The 18,691-nt window shown below is 42.0% G+C and overlaps 1 protein-coding gene across 2 annotated transcripts; it reads right to left on the bottom strand.

The window, feature by feature from the left end:
* Positions 1-1,084: 1,084 nt before the first annotated feature.
* tbx5a (T-box transcription factor 5a) lies at positions 1,085-17,215 on the bottom strand. Of its 2 annotated transcripts, none has more exons than XM_061077994.1 (8): positions 17,054-17,215; positions 16,212-16,306; positions 14,685-14,804; positions 13,544-13,691; positions 7,228-7,380; positions 4,207-4,298; positions 2,287-2,519; positions 1,085-1,677 (listed from the first exon to the last, which is right to left on the bottom strand). In XM_061077994.1, the coding sequence occupies exons 1-8, from the start codon at positions 17,213-17,215 to the stop codon at positions 1,085-1,087; spliced, it is 1,596 nt and encodes a 531-aa protein (XP_060933977.1). The 2 variants fall into 2 exon arrangements, with proteins under 2 accessions (XP_060933977.1, XP_060933985.1); XM_061078002.1 differs by having other exon boundaries at positions 17,072-17,215.
* Positions 17,216-18,691: the final 1,476 nt, after the last annotated feature.

Raw genomic sequence — 18,691 nt, 5'->3', positions numbered from 1 at the left:
AATGGTCATGTTTCAAAATTAACATACTACACAAGTCCATAGTGAGCTCTGTACGATGTTGAAGTACCTAAAATGGGACACTGCAAAGATTTTGTATTAATTTTGCTGCAACGTCAAATGTTAGTAACAATAATAAACTGCAGTTATATTGAAAAACAGAAATCACTTTGGCTCTTGACTGCACTAAATCTGAATGCAATGCACCCTGCAAACTGATATATTAGTTAATTACCATAATTCTTGGATCATGAAGGCAATATATGGGAAATAAGGTCCAGTTTACAGATCTGGGGTTTCTCTCCTTTAGTGCCATGTTATGGATGTTGTCTATGAGGTTGCACGTCATTATGTTATATGTCTATCTTTCTGTTTTGCAGTATTAAGATGAATTTATTCGACGTGCATGTACATGTACCCTGCAGCAGGAAACCAAATAACCGCTCTTACAGATTTAAGAGCACGCAAATTCACCAAAGAGCCACAACAAAAGCTTCCATTCGCTTATTCATATAAAACAAAAAAACAAAAAAACAACTCATGGCAATGTTACTACAAAGTAAGTTGTAAACTACAAACACTTAAAATAAATGGAGAAGTCAAGCTAATGTGACAGAAGACAATGTTCTACTTTACATGAATTCGGGACATGGGTACAAAATAAGAGTATTGTACAAAAAAATGATAAAAACATATTCCCTTGTCTCTGAAGAAACACTCCACTGCATGAAGACACAATCTACCCGACGCCTGGAAAAGCATCTGAAGCGTTTCCCTCTTCTGAGCAGTATCTGCATTTGTCTGCACTCGAGAAGTCTCTTGTGTTCCTTCTGGTCCGGCTCCTCTTTCTTCATGTTTCTGTCATTTTCTTAAGTGCAGATGCTGTCACAACAAAGTTAAGTAAGAAGATGCTCGCTCTCCTTTAGTCAACGCCTCATCTCACACATATCCACGGCCGTCAGCGAACCAACACTGATCTCAACAAGATGGACAGCATCTCTAAAGAGTATAAATATAAATTCATCTAAAACCTTCTGGATTTTGGTCCTTTTCTCTCCTTTCACCTGTCGAGGGCAGATAAGCTCTTTTAGCTGTTCTCGTTCCACTCTGGCATGATGCTGACACTATGTACAGTGTGGTACTGGTGAGGGGATAATGTACGTGGGATGCCGTGTGTGTAGAGGTACTCGTTTCCCTGGAGGCCGGACGTTGGCGACTGGATCCCAGCACCAGGGCTGCACTGGCGGCCCAGAGTCGGGTGGGTCATGGAGCTCTGGTACATGGCCGCGTGGTGGCCGTCGCCCAGCTGCGGCGAGGCGTGGCCCCCCACTCCGCCAAGTCTGGACACCAGAGACCCTGAGGTGAAGTGAGCGGAGAAGTGCTGGTAGGGCAGCCTCTCCATCGGCTGCATGGTGGTGACGGAGCAACTCCCATAGGGCGACACGCTGGCCCAGGTGTTGCAGCTGATATCCTCCAAACTGGGAACGGGCTCGGCCCCCTGCGATGCGCTGGCGTACATGCAGGCCTGCCGTTGGCTGGATTCGCTGCGGTAGGCCCCCCCGGCCAGGCCCAGGCTCTGGGCGTAGCCGACAGGACGGTAGTAATGGTCCTCCTCACTGGACGAGCTCTCCGGGTAGGCTTTCTTATAGCTGTGCTCACTGGAGTGACAGTCATCCTCCACTGCAGGTAGAGGGACACAGTGAAAGAACAGTGTCACTCACTTGGTCTCTATCAGTTATAGAGAGTAAAACATTTGCAGTCACAAAACATTTATAGATTAATGCAATAATTAGATTTTGTTCATTAACACCAAAACAAATACATTTATATTATTCTACTAATAATCAATGAATATCATGAAGGCAAACTTAGTTTATACACAAAATGTGTAAATATACATTTTGTGTATAAAGACTCAAAATGTGTAAATATACATTTTGTGTATAAAGACTCAAAATGTGTAAATATACATTTTGTGTATGAACAGACAATGATATTATACTTGAATGATTATTGTTCCTTTTATGCACATATGTTATATACATTGTTTATGGTGATTTATTATCATATCTGTTTTTTATTTGACTTGTAAAAAACATAATAGAAATATGTGGAAGCACAGAAAAAGCTTTCCAGCAAGAGACCACAGGCATTTGGCAAAGTTGGGCACATGTACAGTTTAATCATTATTAATCTCTCATGTTCTTGTTGAATTTTGTGTTTCCCATGTTAAACAAAACCCCTCACACACAGTCACGTTTTCATCTTTATCTTTCAGAGTCTCCGTACCTTTCCTCTTGATGCAGTGGAACTCCTGGCCGTGCTCGTGTGGCAAGGGGTAGGAGCCCGACTGGGGCAGCAAGTCCTGCGAGGTGCTGGTGACCCCGTTCTCACACTGGGAGTACTGGGAGCTCAGGGTGCTGGGGGTGCCCATGCCCTGGACCTCCCCTCTGAACGGACTCTGGCTGGAGCCCACCCTCTGTCGCACTGTGCTGCGAGGCACGACTGGATACTCCTTGGTGCTTGGGAGGTGCAGACAGACAGACACACGTAAGCAAATATTTGGAACTGACCTGAAATAGTTTTGCATGTTATAAATAGTGCATATTAAAGATTTCCGGAAATTCTAAAAACTATTTTCAGAGACAACTGCGTTCACTATGAGTGACTCAGGACACACAGGGTGCGAGGCTCCTCTGGGGAAAACCCTCTTCAGTGAAAGTGCCTGCATGTTTTTCACTCCCATTAATCCACCGCATCCATCAATAGATCACTTTGCTACTTTTGGGTCTTTGATTTCAGGGATCGCTTCAGTCGGAACAGTGACCTGGTTTCGCAATAAGCTCTCCCTTCGAAAAAACTGTAACCAAGAGCAGACGTGCATGGCTTTCTGTTCTTTGGCAGGAGCGGACAATGGCGTGTAAGACTGATAGTGCGGTTTGGCCTCGCACCAACCTCCATCTATTTGTGAGTTTTGATAGGTGACATTCGTTTCACTTAAAATGTCGTATTATCTTGTGGCACGCACCTACTTAAAGTAACTTAACGTGCGTCGGATACAATCAAGGGCGCAATTTTTGAAAGAAGTGCAGAGACAGAACAATCGTCCAGGGATTCTTCTCTGCAGCATAACTCATGACGTTAATCTGAAATGCTTAATTACAGAAAGCCCTTCATTCTGACTGTGGCTCAGAATGAAAGGTTATGGGAAGGAAGCAGGATTTTAGCACCTTGTGGACACGCCAAGCAACTTTTCCAGTGTGGTACGATATGGGATTTCTGCATTCGAATACACACACACACACACACAACGTCTGTATTGGCTGCCCAAAGGGAGGCCAGGGGGGTGGATGGGCTGTTTAAGTTAAGAAACCAGATTTTGTCCTTTGAAAAAGTGTTTTCCGTGCAGTATGGACTCCATCCCTCATCTGGACTGAATAACAGAGAGAGAGAGAGCAATGTGGTCGTGTACTGCCTTGGCTGCCGGACCAAACGATACCACCGGTTCAGCTCACACGCACACACACGCACACACACACACACACACACACACACACACACACACACACACACACACACACACACACACACACACACACACACACACACACACACACACACACACACACACACACACACACACACACACACACACACACACACACACACACACACACACACACACACACACACACACACACACACACACACACACACACACACACACACAAAGCAGACGCATAAGCTGTTGGAACATCCTGGTATAGAAGGAGTGCTGAAAGGAGATGTTGCAGCCGTGTGTCAGAGGTTCTTCCAAATGGACCATAAAAGTCTTCGGCACGAAAACTGGCCGAGGATCAAGAACTACACTTACATCAGTGAAAGTTACACTCATAACTGGCTTACACTGGGCGTACTAGAGGATTAAAGCAAGGCTTGTTCAGCGACAGTGTGACCATGGATGTCAGTTAATGCCCGTCTAATTGTGGCGACATTTATCTACTCATTTGACATCATTGAGTTTGTGTCAGCATCTCCATTTATCACAGGCCAGCATCAATTAAAGCAAAGGTTCTCAAACATTAAAGAACCAAAATATTGGGGTTCCATAGTCAAGCTCCCTTAGAAACTAACCCTTAACCCTAACTTAAAGACATTATTTACTAATACACTATCAATTTCCAAATGCATTGGAAATGCTGTAGCTACCTTTGCATCCTGGACATCCTGTGCAGCTCCATGTCGTCACTTCCACGAAAACCTTTTGCAAACGGGTTGTTCTCAATCTTCAGCTGAGTTATCTGCAAAACACAAAACACACTCAACATTAGTGACACATCCTCTGCAATGAAAACCATTTGTGGCAAGATCTTACACTAAAAGTAATGTTTTAAAAAAAGCTTTACACACACAAAAGCAGCAGCTATTTAAAAAGGCAACATTTCTGTCTTCCTCCTATCAACTATCACGTCCTCTTCAGCTTGAGATTTATGTGATGGCCCTGTGACAAGTTGTTTGTGTGGAGCTTAGTTCTGAAGTTTCTTTGGAAGCACCGAGCTGCTTTACAAGTCACTGGAGGGAATCAAACAATAGATCACGTTTCCAGAAACCTAAGATGCCTTTAGGGATCCTCAGCTAAACAATTCAATAAAAGCAATAAGACATATTTTCTTTCACAATTTATTATGTTGCATTTGATGCTCTCTGGCTCGGCAGATAGTTGGCGAACGCCTGACAGACGCAAATAATTTGATCTATTATACGATTTTGTGTTTTTCAGAATAAAAACACAAGCAGAAGTGAAGATTTTTTTTTTTTTGAGAGCAACCCTGAAGCAGTGAGTGAATCACAAAGAGGTAATAAGTACAATCCAGGGATATAATTAGTTGGCAGCTCTCGTGTGCTCGGAGTTCTCTGACTGGACTGGAGGTTTGTCTGCACACTGGCTGACACTTTTACCAAAACTTGAAAAAATCTCTGGTCACGTGACACTCTTGATTCAGCTTCTGCTCCTAATGCAGCCTGGCAGAGCATTTGCATATTGTTTTTTCTTCAAGAATAAAAAGTTCAGGGTCTTGTTGTGCTCTCTTGCAACCTTTCCTGGAAGAAATACCAATAACCCGCTCCAAAGTGATAGCCTGAGCTCAGCTTACAGAAAAGGAAAAGTAACATATTTTGCAAAACACATGTGTTATCTCCTGCTGACATGGGCCCAGAGGATTGGAAATAATAAGAATGGAAAATTTGAAAACTGTTAAATATAATTTGGGAGCATGGACCCAAGACAATCAGGTAAAGTTCACTCACAACTTCAAAGACTGTGTCCAAACTATGCTCATTAAAAACAACCATGGCCTATAAAACAATTCTCCAGATGTACTCAAATTACTTTATTATGTTTAAATTGGATATAAGCTAAATTGTTTTTGTTCCAGTTTGATCAAAATCTGCAGAAAACACCGTTATATCAGAAATCACAGAATGGAAGAGAATGCTTTGATTAAAGCTGTGACAGGAAACTTTGAGTGTTTTCATGAGCTTAGAGTGAAGCAGGTGAATTGGACGCAGGCCCGCAGCACGTATTGTTCCAGCAGATGTTTCGACTGTTTGATTAGACAGTCGTGCCAAAGCGCCAGGAAATCAGAAATGCTGTGTTTTTCCTGCAGCTCCGCAAAGCCCCAATAATTAGCCCCGAGGTTACGATCTCAGTCCCCCCCCCAATAACATGTTTTAAAAATAATGAATGGTTCCTTCAGAATGTTGGTCATTTGCGCTTCCTGTTCCCAGAAAGCGCGGGGGCCTCCGATTGGCTCACGGGGACATTATGAGCGCTCGCCCCCTTTTTCTGCCATATCCTCCCCAAACTAAAAACATGTAGGCCAACATGGTTAAATGATGTTAAACAGACGCTGTTTACAGATATCTGGGATCCCGAGCTTTTTTTTTCCTCTGCAGAAATTTTGGACACAGAGTAAATACCAGGTTTTATTTCTGCTTCTTTCCCCAGAGTCTTAAAACGCAACTCCCAGTAAAGATATAAACAACTGGGAGGCTGCACGGAATTAAAGGTAAAGGTTTAGACATTTACCTTTAATTCAGTGCTATTATAGTTTATACCCGTTTCTAAATCATTGAGTGAAAAGAACAACAACCAAACGGTGCAGGAGTTCAGCTTTTACGCACACATTACGCGCAGGAGTTCTACTCATGAAAATAACACGTTACGCCTGCAAGAAACTAAACAAACACATCAAACACCCAACAGAGAATACGTGAAATAATAATATCGTTGTTATAACAGTTATATTTAATACATAATTAGACTGAACCTTCTGTTTTCTTTTAAATCTTTTTCCCCAACCGGAACCGGTTATAACCTGCAGTTCTATGTTGCGCATCCATCACCAGCACACACACGGCTATTCTTAGGAATCGATCTGATAATAAACTTAATACAACTTGCACAGTTTTCCTGCCACTTTGCAAGTATAAGACTAAACAATTAAGTGGCACAAACTTTTCAAAGTGTTTTCAAATTAAATTATAAGCAGGGGTGTTTCTAGTCATTATTACTATTTATTTAGACCCATAATAACAACCTAGTATTAAAAATCAAGTATTATTATTATATCACAACTGATCATATAAGTATTATTAGTAGTATTAGTAATAGTAGTTTGCCTTTTAATATGAGAAGTAGACTATAGTTTTTATTATTAGCTTACAAATAATTGTAGAAGTATATTATTATTATTATTTAGTGGCAGTAGTACTAGTAATACTAGTAGTAGTATCACTGTAAGTATTAGTAGTAGTTGGGGTCTATCTGTTTATTCTTCAGTGTTTTCTCCGCAGCTTGTCTCTGTCCACAAAGCGCTGCAGGACTGGGACAAAGTCTCCTGAGGTCAGACGTGGTCTCGTCGAGTTTCTGTCAGAGACTTTACGTGAAACCAGACGTGTCCAGCCTCACAGCGACAAGACTTCACCGCTGCACCTCACAGACAATCCGGTTCACCGTCAGCAAAATGGGCTTCATTCAAACGAAGTCTTTTGTGAATGACATAATTAATTAAAGGTGATATAGTTTAGCTGGAAAAAGAAATTAGACATTTATCCGATCTGCGTTTCTTCTGTGTTTGTATTTGGATTTAATGAATTTGGCTCATTAAACGCGCTTTGCATTTAAAACTAAAACTAAATCCAGAAGTGGCCCACGCACGAAGCACGTACCTTGTGGTTCTGATAGGACGTGACCGCGATGAAGGCAGTCTCCGGGAAGACGTGCGTGCAGAAGGCCGTGTTCTTTGAGCCAAAGCCGTTGTTTTCATCCGCCTTCACGATGTGGATCCGGGGCTGGTACTTGTGCATCGAATTCAAGATGATCTGCAAGAGAGAAAACGTGGAGCTTATAGTCACACATTGTGATGAAGGAATTTAATTAAAATAAAATAAACAAGTATAAAATAAAACGTCTCTTCAGGTCTGTTTAGGGGAAGAAAGTAGGAAGCGATGTCCAGATGCTTTGACAGCATTTTGTAGTGGTGTAAGATTTGAATGAAGAAAATAAAATACACCATTTCCCCGGAAGTCCTTGTTTTGGCAAAATATATAATAACTGTAATACATTGTTTGTTGCTTTGTTAGTTTGTTTATTTATGCTGTTTTGTTGCCATGGCAAATTGTATACACTTGCTTTTAAGATGAAGACACACTAGTGGAACGCCTATAGGGTAAGAATACTGAAAATGTTAGGGTTAGGGTTATGATGATATTCACCACTAAGATAAAACTTTGTGAGTCATTCATTGCAGCAAAGTGAAATTTTACAGCCATACTTATTTTTTGCATTAAAAGAACTATGAGCTTGTCAGCTAGTAAATTAAAAATATTGATTCTTCAATCTCAAAGAACCTTAATAAATCAATTTAAAAAACTTAGTAACTACACTTCTTTCTGGAAAAACACATGTTTGACCAAAGGTAAAACTTTTATTTTTTCATAAAAAAAATCCTCATTTGAAATTTCTACTCATTAACAGAAGTGAAAAGCTCTGAATAGTTCTCATTCAGCCTGAAAACTAAATCTTTATACGTTATAATTATTACAGGGGTGTTCCCATGGCAACAGGGATGCCTGAGGAGTCAAGCAGAAGAGTAACAGACTGACAGGAGCCTGTCCTCTCTCCAGTTGCCTGTAGCCTGACTAACCCAGCCTGCTCTAAGTGATGACTGCTACCAGTGGCGACACGGAGACGCGGTCCACACAGCTGAACTTGAGCCTTGAACTTCTCTTTTGAGGCCCTCTCATCCGTGGGTCTTAAGTCTAATTGTTTTGACGGAACAGGGGGTCATGGTCGCCGGCCCTGTGGAAATCTAATGGTTTTTATTTTCACCAGATCCACTTACGTTTAAAGATTAAAAGTAGAGTTTTTTTTCTCCTTCCCCTCCTCTTAACTCCCCCTCCTCTTTACACCCAGCCCCCCTCACGTCTCTTCTCCCATAGGCATTCCTCTTATCTGTTATCTCAAAGCTTGTTTTTGTACCTGCCTTTCACTACCAGCTAGAGAAGAGACAAGGGTTTCTGCCCTGACCCCCGAGTACCTGTGGGGGCATCCTGCGTTATTGCACAGCCATGACCCCAGAGTGCTTTTTAGGAGCCAAGTGAACCGTAGAGGCCTACACAGATGATACAATGGTCATCCATTATTAATTTCCAGTCGAACTTGATCTAATTACATGGTGCAGTAGGTTTTTCTTGATGGGTAGAAATGTGTGTCAACTGCCTGCCATGCACCAAGTACATGCAGGAGGATTTAATGGAAGCTGCCGGCTGTGCAGAACATATCAGTGAGGATTTGTCGGGTGTATCTCTGTGGATAAGCAGGCTGTTGAGGAGCTGATGGAAAACCAACTTTAGCAAATTCTACAACCCGTCATAAATTAAATATTTGCAGGAAACTTGGATCTGAGCAGATGATAGTTTCTAGACTGAGGAAAATTCTGTCTTGCAGCAGTGTTTTCCTCTATATACACATCACTTCCTTCCTGTTTGGATGCACATAAGAGGCTTTAACTTCCTATTAGAGGACTTCTCTGAACACAGTGCAGTTAAAAAGTAGGTTAAACTGAACATTTCCCCATGCATGCATTAATTTCGGACTGATTTGAGGTCTGCAGACGTTTGTCCGAGATTTGGAGAAACCACAACAACAGGCCCATCAATGCAAACCCATCACTCGGCACATTACAAGGTTTTAGAGGTTAAAGATGTCTGTCGCTATGTGACACAGCACAAGTTGCATGGAAATGTTCCAGTGTACATTTCACCGTGAAAAAAAAGAATGGTCCACTGACTGTGGGATACCAAAGTCCAGTGTTAGTAGAGGGGTTGTGTGTGTGTGTGGGGGGGGTTAGTGGTGGAGCTGCAGACCACCCACTGGGGCCCCAGCACACGCCTCGTCTCCCCGGCCCAGCCGCTGCCCTGCCTGGGTCTCAGTATCTCTGCGCCCCCCCCCCCTGCCTGCCTCTAGTCTAGATGATAGTATTTAATGATAGTGAGGGATCACTTTGGGTCTCGTGCCGCTGCCCTTTGCTTTCAAGTTCCACCACATCAGAGAGTTCTCCCCGAGCCTCGGGATTAGCAGGCTTTGTACACCATCATCTATTGCTCATCGCACAACTGCCATTCGAATATAAACAGTGCGATCCTCACACTCCACCCTCCTGGCCAAAACATGTGTGGGAAGAGAGGGAGACGAGTGCGGGAGCAGAGGGAGGGGAGGAGGGGGGAGGAGGGATGAATAACACAGACAAATATTCCTGGAGTTGAGGGGAAGATCAAAGTAGGAGCTGCAGCTCGGTATGAAACCTGAGACAAAAACAAATGATTTTTGAGGAATTTAAGAAAACAACACTAATTTGCTTATCTAGGCCCATAACGATGAGACTCTAGGTTTTAAGAGGAAGTCGGAGAGATACTCTGCAACAAGTACAAGTTCTGCACAGTGGTATTTACGTAGGAGTGCACATGGCTTCACAGGAAAATGCATTTACGTTTCTAAAGTAAGACTATTAAGCAGAACGTCCCCCTCCAGAGTATTGTTACCATATATGATTTACTACTACCATTAGTTTTAGCAATGCATTAAGCAGCCAGTTGTATGAAACTCATTCAAACCACACAATTTATAATGATACTTTAACCGAGAAGGACATCATATTTTACTATTTTATTACCCGTTTTGTAAAGCGCTTTGTTAATTAAAAACTGCAACATTCTAATGTAATGCAGTGGAAGAAAAAGTACAAAAAGCCTGGTAGTTGAGAAAATGTACTGAGTTACTTCTCACAACTGTTTTAGTGTTTTAAGAACATGCACAAACATTAGATTGTCACATGAAAGCATTTTTCTCTATAAAACCATATGAACTATCAGTAAATTCAACTATACAGAGAAATTGACCTCAAAACTACAATACAATCAATATGAAAAAACTGGCAAAGACAAACTATGTGCCTCTATACATGCAATATGGAAACATGTGTTGTGCAGAAACACATCCGAGATGTAGCTGATGTTTGTATGCGTATGTAAACTCTGTCTGCCTGAAAATATCAATAAAAAAAAAGTTACAAAAAACAAACAAAGCGCTTAAATAAATAATAATCTGCATTTCTTCCAATAAGCTTCTGCAAATAGAGGACTGTTGCAACTGCACCTCTTCATTTGAATTTTAAAAAAAGTTTGCACAATCAACCCTGTACACAAACACTCAGGCCTCATGTGGCGTGGCCTCCCTCTCTTCCCATTAGACGCCGGCCCCAGTGCTGAGCTGTGAGCTCGGCCCTGCTCCCTCCGCTGACATGTGTCTAATTACCAGACATTGCTGGAGAACGGCGTCTGCTTTACAGGCCCCTGTCCCGAGCGGTTCCAATCTGCATCAGCAATATGTTTCGCTCTCATGTCTCACTCCTGGTAATTATAAATCATCTACAACTTATTTCAACCAGCTGCACCAACAAGCTGATGGAGGAGGTTTCTGGCCGGCCACCAGCATTTCATTTATGAATCCCCTGGTGCTGTCTCCCAGCACAAAAGGGGGCGAGCCAGGAAACACTGCAGCCAATCAAAAATGCACTTTAACCCAAAATTTACAATTGTGCGCACATTCCGACCGAGCTCCACTTTTATTTCACCAGCTGGGCCTTGGCAGGCCGACAAGCATTAAAGGTGCCATGTGGGTAGATAAAGGCTTTAGTGTGTGTGTGTGTGTGTGTGTGTGTGTGTGTGTGTGTGTGTGTGTGTGTGTGTGTGTGTGTGTGTGTGTGTGTGTGTGTGTGTGTGTGTGAGTGTGTGTGTGTGTGTGTGTGTGTGTGTATGTGTATGTAAAAGAATGCACACTAATTTTTGTGTTTTTGCATTGAATCAAAAATGTGACTTCTTTATATTATGTTACAAATTGGTGATAATTGACATTATCTCGAATAACTTTGTGTTAATAACTGATCTTCTGTGTTCAGTGGGCATGATAACTGTAAAACATTTAATATGTAATGACTATAAAACTGAAACAAAACCAGGTTTTCTTTTTAAGTCTGAGCGCTGCCTCTTGATTACACCAATTTACAGAAAACAACCGAAATAATCAAGCTTTTTCTGAACCTCATTTAGTTTAATCATCATTAGCTGCACACTCCTAATAAAAACAATCACATTTCTTGTGTTTTCCTTGTAATTACACATCTGCCCATTAGACAGGGCAGCAGCTGATCATGTGCCTGTAGCAGATCTCATGTTGTTTCCTTTCATGACTGGGCACATAGGTGAAAGCAAATAGTCGGACTATTCATTTTCTAGATCCAATTAGGCCTCGATGTGCTCAAAATTTTATAAAAACCTGCCTGGGCCTCATTTGTAGCCGGAAAACCAGGTGATGAAGTAAGTGATGCTTGTGTTTTCCTTTTTCGGGGTTAAGATGGGAATAACGAAAACCTGGGGCCAGTTATTGAGTTCAGAATAATGAGGAGGCAAAGTTTCGGAAATGGGTACCATGCTGTCCCTCACTGGTGCTGAGGGAGGTGATGGGAAGGATACAACGGCCTCTGTCAGTTTTTGGCAAAAAAAATTTGCCCAAATACTTCCTTTTACTTATGAGAGCAGACTTCCAGGAGGTCTGCAACTTTAATGCATCTGGGGGGTTGGTGTAATAAGCCCCAAGAACAAAACGTACCAAAGAGGCTCCAACATGCCGATACAACAAACATGTTATTCAATGTTGGCAGGAAGGAAAGAGTCTAAATTCAAATCATACTTTTGACTGGAGTTTGCTCCAGCTTGAAGTAATGGAGGCACAGTTTCTTGCTTTAACTGGATCATATATTATGTAATTTGTACATTTTTAAAGTAATGAAACAGCATATAAATGCACATTCAAAACTAATAAACTTTGCCAGAGCAACTATTCACTGAGCAATTTTCTTTAAACAAAACTTTATGTGTGCAAAAAAATAAATAACAAGTATTATTTGGAATTATTTAAGTTTTGTTCTGCAGTGTTTTCTCTTTTTCATCCCTAATCTTTTAATTTTAATATTGTAAAATATTATAGATCTCAAAATATAAAACATGATTTCTTCATGAGAAAAATAGCTAGATCATAGTTTAGCCAACATTTGGAAAGTTAAGACTTTTTTCTGAAAGAAAATGCTAAATATTTGATGCATTTTTGGAAGGCAAACGCTTTCTACTAAATCAATCTACTAGCAACCAGACTTTCATTTCAACTCCATAACCTGTATTCTTAGGTCTGAATATTTCTAAACCAAACCTCTCTTTTTCAAAATCCCACAGCAGAAATTTTAAAACAGAGGGAGTTTGAAAGATAAAAAAATCTGGAATAAAGTTTTTTCATTGGACTTCAGTACAAAATGCATTATTTGCATCATGTATTCAGAAAAGTCACCACTGATAGAGCAAGAATAAAACATCAAAACTGAAAAATGCAGGAGGACGTGAAATTGTTCTGTTGAATTTTTAAAGTCAATTTAAAAGACTAAATTCTGCATTAATGCTGCACAATCCTGCAAAGTTACATTTCTTTTAAACCAAGTAAAATTTCATATTTTTTAATTCTAATTTTAATTCTAATGTACAAGAGGCTTAAAGTTGCTTTTACGTGGGCCCTCAATATTTAATGTTTAATGTTATAACAAGCCTATAATGTAAATGTATTGCTTTCAGTTTATATATCATTTAATATTTTTCTTTGGTAATAATAACAATAATAATAATAAGAGTTTGAAACTAAACGACCCAAAAAATATCATTATCAATTATCAGCTATGAAAACCAGCGTTTGTTCTGTACAGGATTTTTATAGAGGTCTATAGATGAGTAGAAAATGAGCCCACGCTGCTGAAATGCCGCTGAGCATCAAACCATGAGAAAAACACACTTCTGGATCAAAGCAGTGTCATGTTATCATTACATCCACAGCGACACGGGGCTGTGACACTTCAGAATAGATGATATAGGCCTAGGCACCTACGTGTCCGAACGGGTCCAGGTGGTTGTTGGTCAGTTTGAGCTTCTGGAAGGAGACGAGCTGCCTCATCCAGTGCGCGCCCGTGGCTGGAGAGTCCGGGTGCACGTAGAGCCTCCCGGGCATGGCGGGCTCGGCCTTCCCGGTCACGGACCTGGATCACAGCAGCACAGTCGCACCGTCACACTTCGCTATGACACCCACAAACCATCAACCGTGCATGCGTAAAAACACTGGGAGAGCTGGACCGTGTCCGTGGAGCTAAAAGTTAATTACGCTACAAGTTGCATCGTATTTAGACTCGTATATCACATTTTTAACTCTTTAAAATTGAGCAGATGAATTACAGAATTTTAGGGAAATTATGAAAAATCAGAAAAAGCGCAGTGTTCCCAAATTAAAAAAGCAGGTTGAAAAACACTCATTTAATTATACTGCAAAACAAGGTTTACTTCCATTTATATACAGGCACTTTAAAAGTTTAAAACTTTGCATTAAATGAAATAGATTATTGATTATGATTAAACTGCAGTGCCGTCGTGTCAAACGTTTCATGAGGTTGGTTTTGGATCGTCAGCGGTCACATTAGAAACCATCTTCCAACACTTGGATCAAGAGTAGTATTAGTTCCAGGAGAGGCTTTGGACAGGTCATTATCGGCAGTATTGGCATGCAGTCATCCTCTCTAAGTATCTCCTCATTGAAACGCACTGACCCAAACAGGGCATTCCTGACCAAGGTTAGACAGATCGACATGACACTAAATAAATATGTTTGTGCTCCGTCGTGAAAGAGAGCCTTGTTGCACTGCGCATATAGAACTGCTATAGCTTTAGGGAAAAGTCATCAAACATCTATTCAACACCGGAACGTCAGCTCCGGCACGAACGTCTCTCTCTGCTGACCACACTTCTTGGCAACCATCAAAAAACACACAGTTCATTATTCTCAGGGAATTAATACGTTTCACTTCCGATTCTCGTCCATCCTCATCCCTTCTCTCGTCCTGAGAGAGAAAGGCGACCTCCCAAACAATAACCGCCACATTTTTTACTGAAACGTACTGTGCGTAATTGTGCGTAAAAGGTTTCTGGAAGGAATATAAAAGTCCTTAAGAATTGTAGAAACGTATAAGAACTTGACTTACCATTTATTATCAGCGAATTTGTATCGATGATCATCTGCAGGAACAACATCCATCAGGAGGATATATTTAGTTTTGGGGTTTAGTCCCGTGACCTTCACTTTGAAGCTGGGGAACATTCGCCTGTGAAGGACAGAATACGGTTTATAAAGCGCGGTTTGGTATTTCTGTCCCATGTCTGGAAAAATATACAAGCAAAAATAGACTGTGGTGTTTTTCCAATGGTTTTGTGCTCTGTATAAAAATCACTAGTTTTTACAGAGTTTGGCCATTTTCCAAACGTTTGAAGAGCGCAAGCATCCTTAAGTTGGCACACGCGTGGAATTGAATGAATGGAAATTAATATTTTTAAATATAAATTGTATTGATTAAAAACTGCGAACTAAACTAAAGTCAGCTCACGCGTGCTGCTTTAAAACGTCTTACATCAGGTCTGGAAATGTATTTTCTTTGCCGTGCGTTAGGTCTGAGTGGGGCCTGGGCATTATAAAACGTTTTGACACTGTGAGCCAGATGTTAGCTGGATCCTTTTAGTAAATCATTTGGACATTTGGTATCTGTCATACGACAGAAAACACACATATATGAGACACGCACACGCACACACACACACACACACACACACACATGATGTGAATAAGACTCATGAGTCAGGGGGGAGGGCAGCAGACGAGGGACGGATACTGTGTTAATATCGTTCCACGCCAAAGACATGAGCGAAATGAGTGACGGGAATATAATGGAGACTTTGTGCAGCTGTGAGAAAACAACTGCCTTACGCTCGCACAATGAAATGTAGCCGTGCTGAATTATAAATGTCCATCGTTCAGCGATGAGCCATGGGGCATGTGTGTGTGTGTGTGTGTGTGTGTGTGTGTGTGTGTGTGTGTGTGTGTGTGTGTGTGTGTGTGTGTGTGTGTGTGTGTGTGTGTGTGTGTGTGTGTGTGTGTGTGTGTGTGTGTGTGTGTGTGTGTGTGTGTGTGTGTGTGTGTGTGTGTGTGTGCGCTCAGACACCAGCGGTCATGCATATATGCAAGTCCCACTCAAGTCGACGTGCGTTATTTTGACTGGATGCAGTCAGAGGGCAAACGTGGAGCTGACAGCGGGACACATGTATAGTAACATGTTGCAGGCAAATGTGTTGCTGGCTGGCAGGACGGACGGACACACACACAATCATGTTTTTAACACATACAATTATGTCCATTCCCTGCAGGCTGATTGGTAAATCCATACATTTCTCCGCAGGCCCACCCTGCAGACCCAAACGCAGCCTATGTGCACTTCTGCAGCTCGCAAGCGTTAAAGCGTCCACCAGATGCTCGGTGTTTTCTCTGCAGCTCCCCACACTGTGCATTTCCAAATCCCCCACGCAAGAAACAAAAAAATCCAGTCCAGTCTATGGTCTACATTTTAACTCACAAATGGGTCCAGATAAAATGAATACACACTGATTCAAGTCCAATAAGTAGACATGCAAACTCTTGTTGTGATGCATTCACAAAACTTTTTTTTAGTTTGGCATCTTACCTTCCGGCTTTGGTGATGATCATCTCCGTGCCCACCTCGTCAAACTTCGTCCACAGTTCCCTTTCGTGCAGGTAGACTTTTATGCCCTCCATTCCCTTCAGAATAAAACACCTCAGTGTCAACAGTGCTCATGGATTTTACATTAAAAAGAGCCTATAACCACATTTTACGCAGAGGTGTCATACAATACTCTGGGGCCTTTGGAGTTGGTGAAATAGAACAGCATGTCCTCGAAATGAATTTATAAATGACTGAAGGTTAAAATGAAACATTAATTTTGAATTTAAAGACACTTTGGAGCAATGGGACGCTGCAAAGTCCAATCAATAAATAATATAGGATTTGTAGTGACAACGAAACCCCTCATGTAACCTCTTAGAAACTTTATTTCAACATCAGGCAATAAATCATTCTGCACTTGTTGGGACACAGCATAAACATTTAAACTAAATACAGACCATAATAAGCCACGGTGGAGGTCTGAGGAGGAGCATATTCCACAAAGCAGAATACAAATATAGTCTCATGTTCAGCCACAAAATATTTAAATGTTTCCAAAATCGTCTAATGAGTAATGTCAGTTTCTTGGAGCCACTCGCTATTTTTTATTTAGAAGTCAGACTACACATACAGGGGGTATAAAAAGTCTACATGTTTTAATAAAGATGTAGTTTGGAAACCAGTAGAATTGATCCCTTACAAGCAGACACACTTTTTTCCAGTTCTGAGACATTTATGGATATTTTAGTATCCACAGCAACAACAGAACACCCGTAGGAATATGTATTTGGTGTGGATGTGACCTCGGTGTGCAGCCTGGAGCAGAGAGTGAGGCCTAACACGCTCGCAGCGCTACTGACCTGCTGGATGTAAGTCGTCTGGGACGATGGGGATTTGCTCGCGGTTCCGTTCTGCTTCTCTGATTTACTATCGCTCTGTGCTTCCCTTGAATCCGAGCCACCGGGAGAGTTCTCGAGGCCAAAAGGCTCCTCTTGGTCCGCCATGACGAGGATCACCGAGAACTTTACCGCCCAAGCTGCGAGGAAGAGCCAGAACAACAAGACATGTCAGAGCACATGGATGGAGCCTTTTAGCAACATTATTAAACAGAGCTACTTATTAAGATGTTTAGAAGCATATATACTGACAGACACGAGTTCAGTTCTTTGCTGTGTGACCACAAAGTTTTCTCATTTTCAGATTGCGGTGTGACTACAGGATATGGCGCACGCTACAGCCACAGACATCAAAATACTGTTAGATTTAAAAGAGAAACAAAAACACATCAACCCGATTTTAATAAGACTAAAAGTTGTCAGAGTAACATCAAAATGAATTGGATTTAATGTTGAATTTTCCCATTGGGTGAAGTTTTGGTGACTCGTGCAAATATCACTATAACACATCTAGTCGATTATAAAGTCATGAACAAAGATATGATCTAAAAAAAAAATATGGATGAGATGAAATATTTGGGGAGAATATTTCTGCACATTGAGGCAGAAACTTCGCTTTTGAGGAAACACAGTTTTTCGATTCATGATCCCAACACAAAAGACACGATCTCTGTTGTTACATCGCAACATGGTGAGGACCCAGGACAAAGTGAAACACACTGATCCCCCCCCCCGACCCTAACAAAACACCCCTATTCACAGAAAGTGACTCTTACACAGAGAGAACCGAATCCTCCAGCGAAGAGTAACCTTTACCACTTCATGTGAATTACAACAATGAGCGCACGTAGCCGGATGAGAGCGGGATCCTCTTACCTAGAAACACAGAAACACGCCGGACGGGCTGGAGCTGGACTCAGCGATGATTCTCAAACACGGTCCCGTCTGTTTTAAACCTGTGCAGCGATGCCCCCCCCCAGTCCAGAGTCAGTTAATCCAGGCGTTTTGCTCTGAGGAGCTGCACAGCCTCCATGAATCCTGCCGTTCTCCCTCCTCCTCGTCTCCCGGTTACTCCTGCTCTCCTCCAAGCAGCGGCTGTGGAGATCTTCCTCCTCCTCCTCGGAGCTCAGTGACAGCCTCGACAAGCTCCTCGATCGGTGCCTGGTTTTCCGGCCGGGGACCGTTTTACTGAGCCGAGCCCGCCGATAGCACCGAGCTGTAAAGCTGCAGTCGAGTCCCAGAGGAGCAGGTCCGTCACCTCCTTCTTCCCTCCTCTCTCTCTCTCTCTTTCTCCCTCTCAGTCTCTCTCTCTCTCTCCCCCAGCCTCTGCCTGGTCAATTCTACGTCTCCCACTCTCTCTCAGGCGCGCTCCCTCCCTATCCAAAGCCTCCACTGCGCATCAATGACCAACCGTGCGAAGCGGAAGCATAGTCCACGACGTAGATTGTTGGAGAAGGGGGAGGAAAGGGGGGTGTTGAGGGGCAGCCTGCATAGAAATAGCAAAGGATTATACCCTATATAAGAATCCCTTCCAGGTCCCCATCCCAGCTCTTCAGATTTGTGTCCTCTCAACTTCTCAATGAG

Source organism: Limanda limanda, chromosome 1 (genome assembly GCF_963576545.1).
Source record: "Limanda limanda chromosome 1, fLimLim1.1, whole genome shotgun sequence".
Taxonomy (NCBI): domain Eukaryota; kingdom Metazoa; phylum Chordata; class Actinopteri; order Pleuronectiformes; family Pleuronectidae; genus Limanda; species Limanda limanda.
Note: the sequence above shows the minus strand (reverse complement) of the source record. Positions and strands in the feature narration are given on the sequence as shown.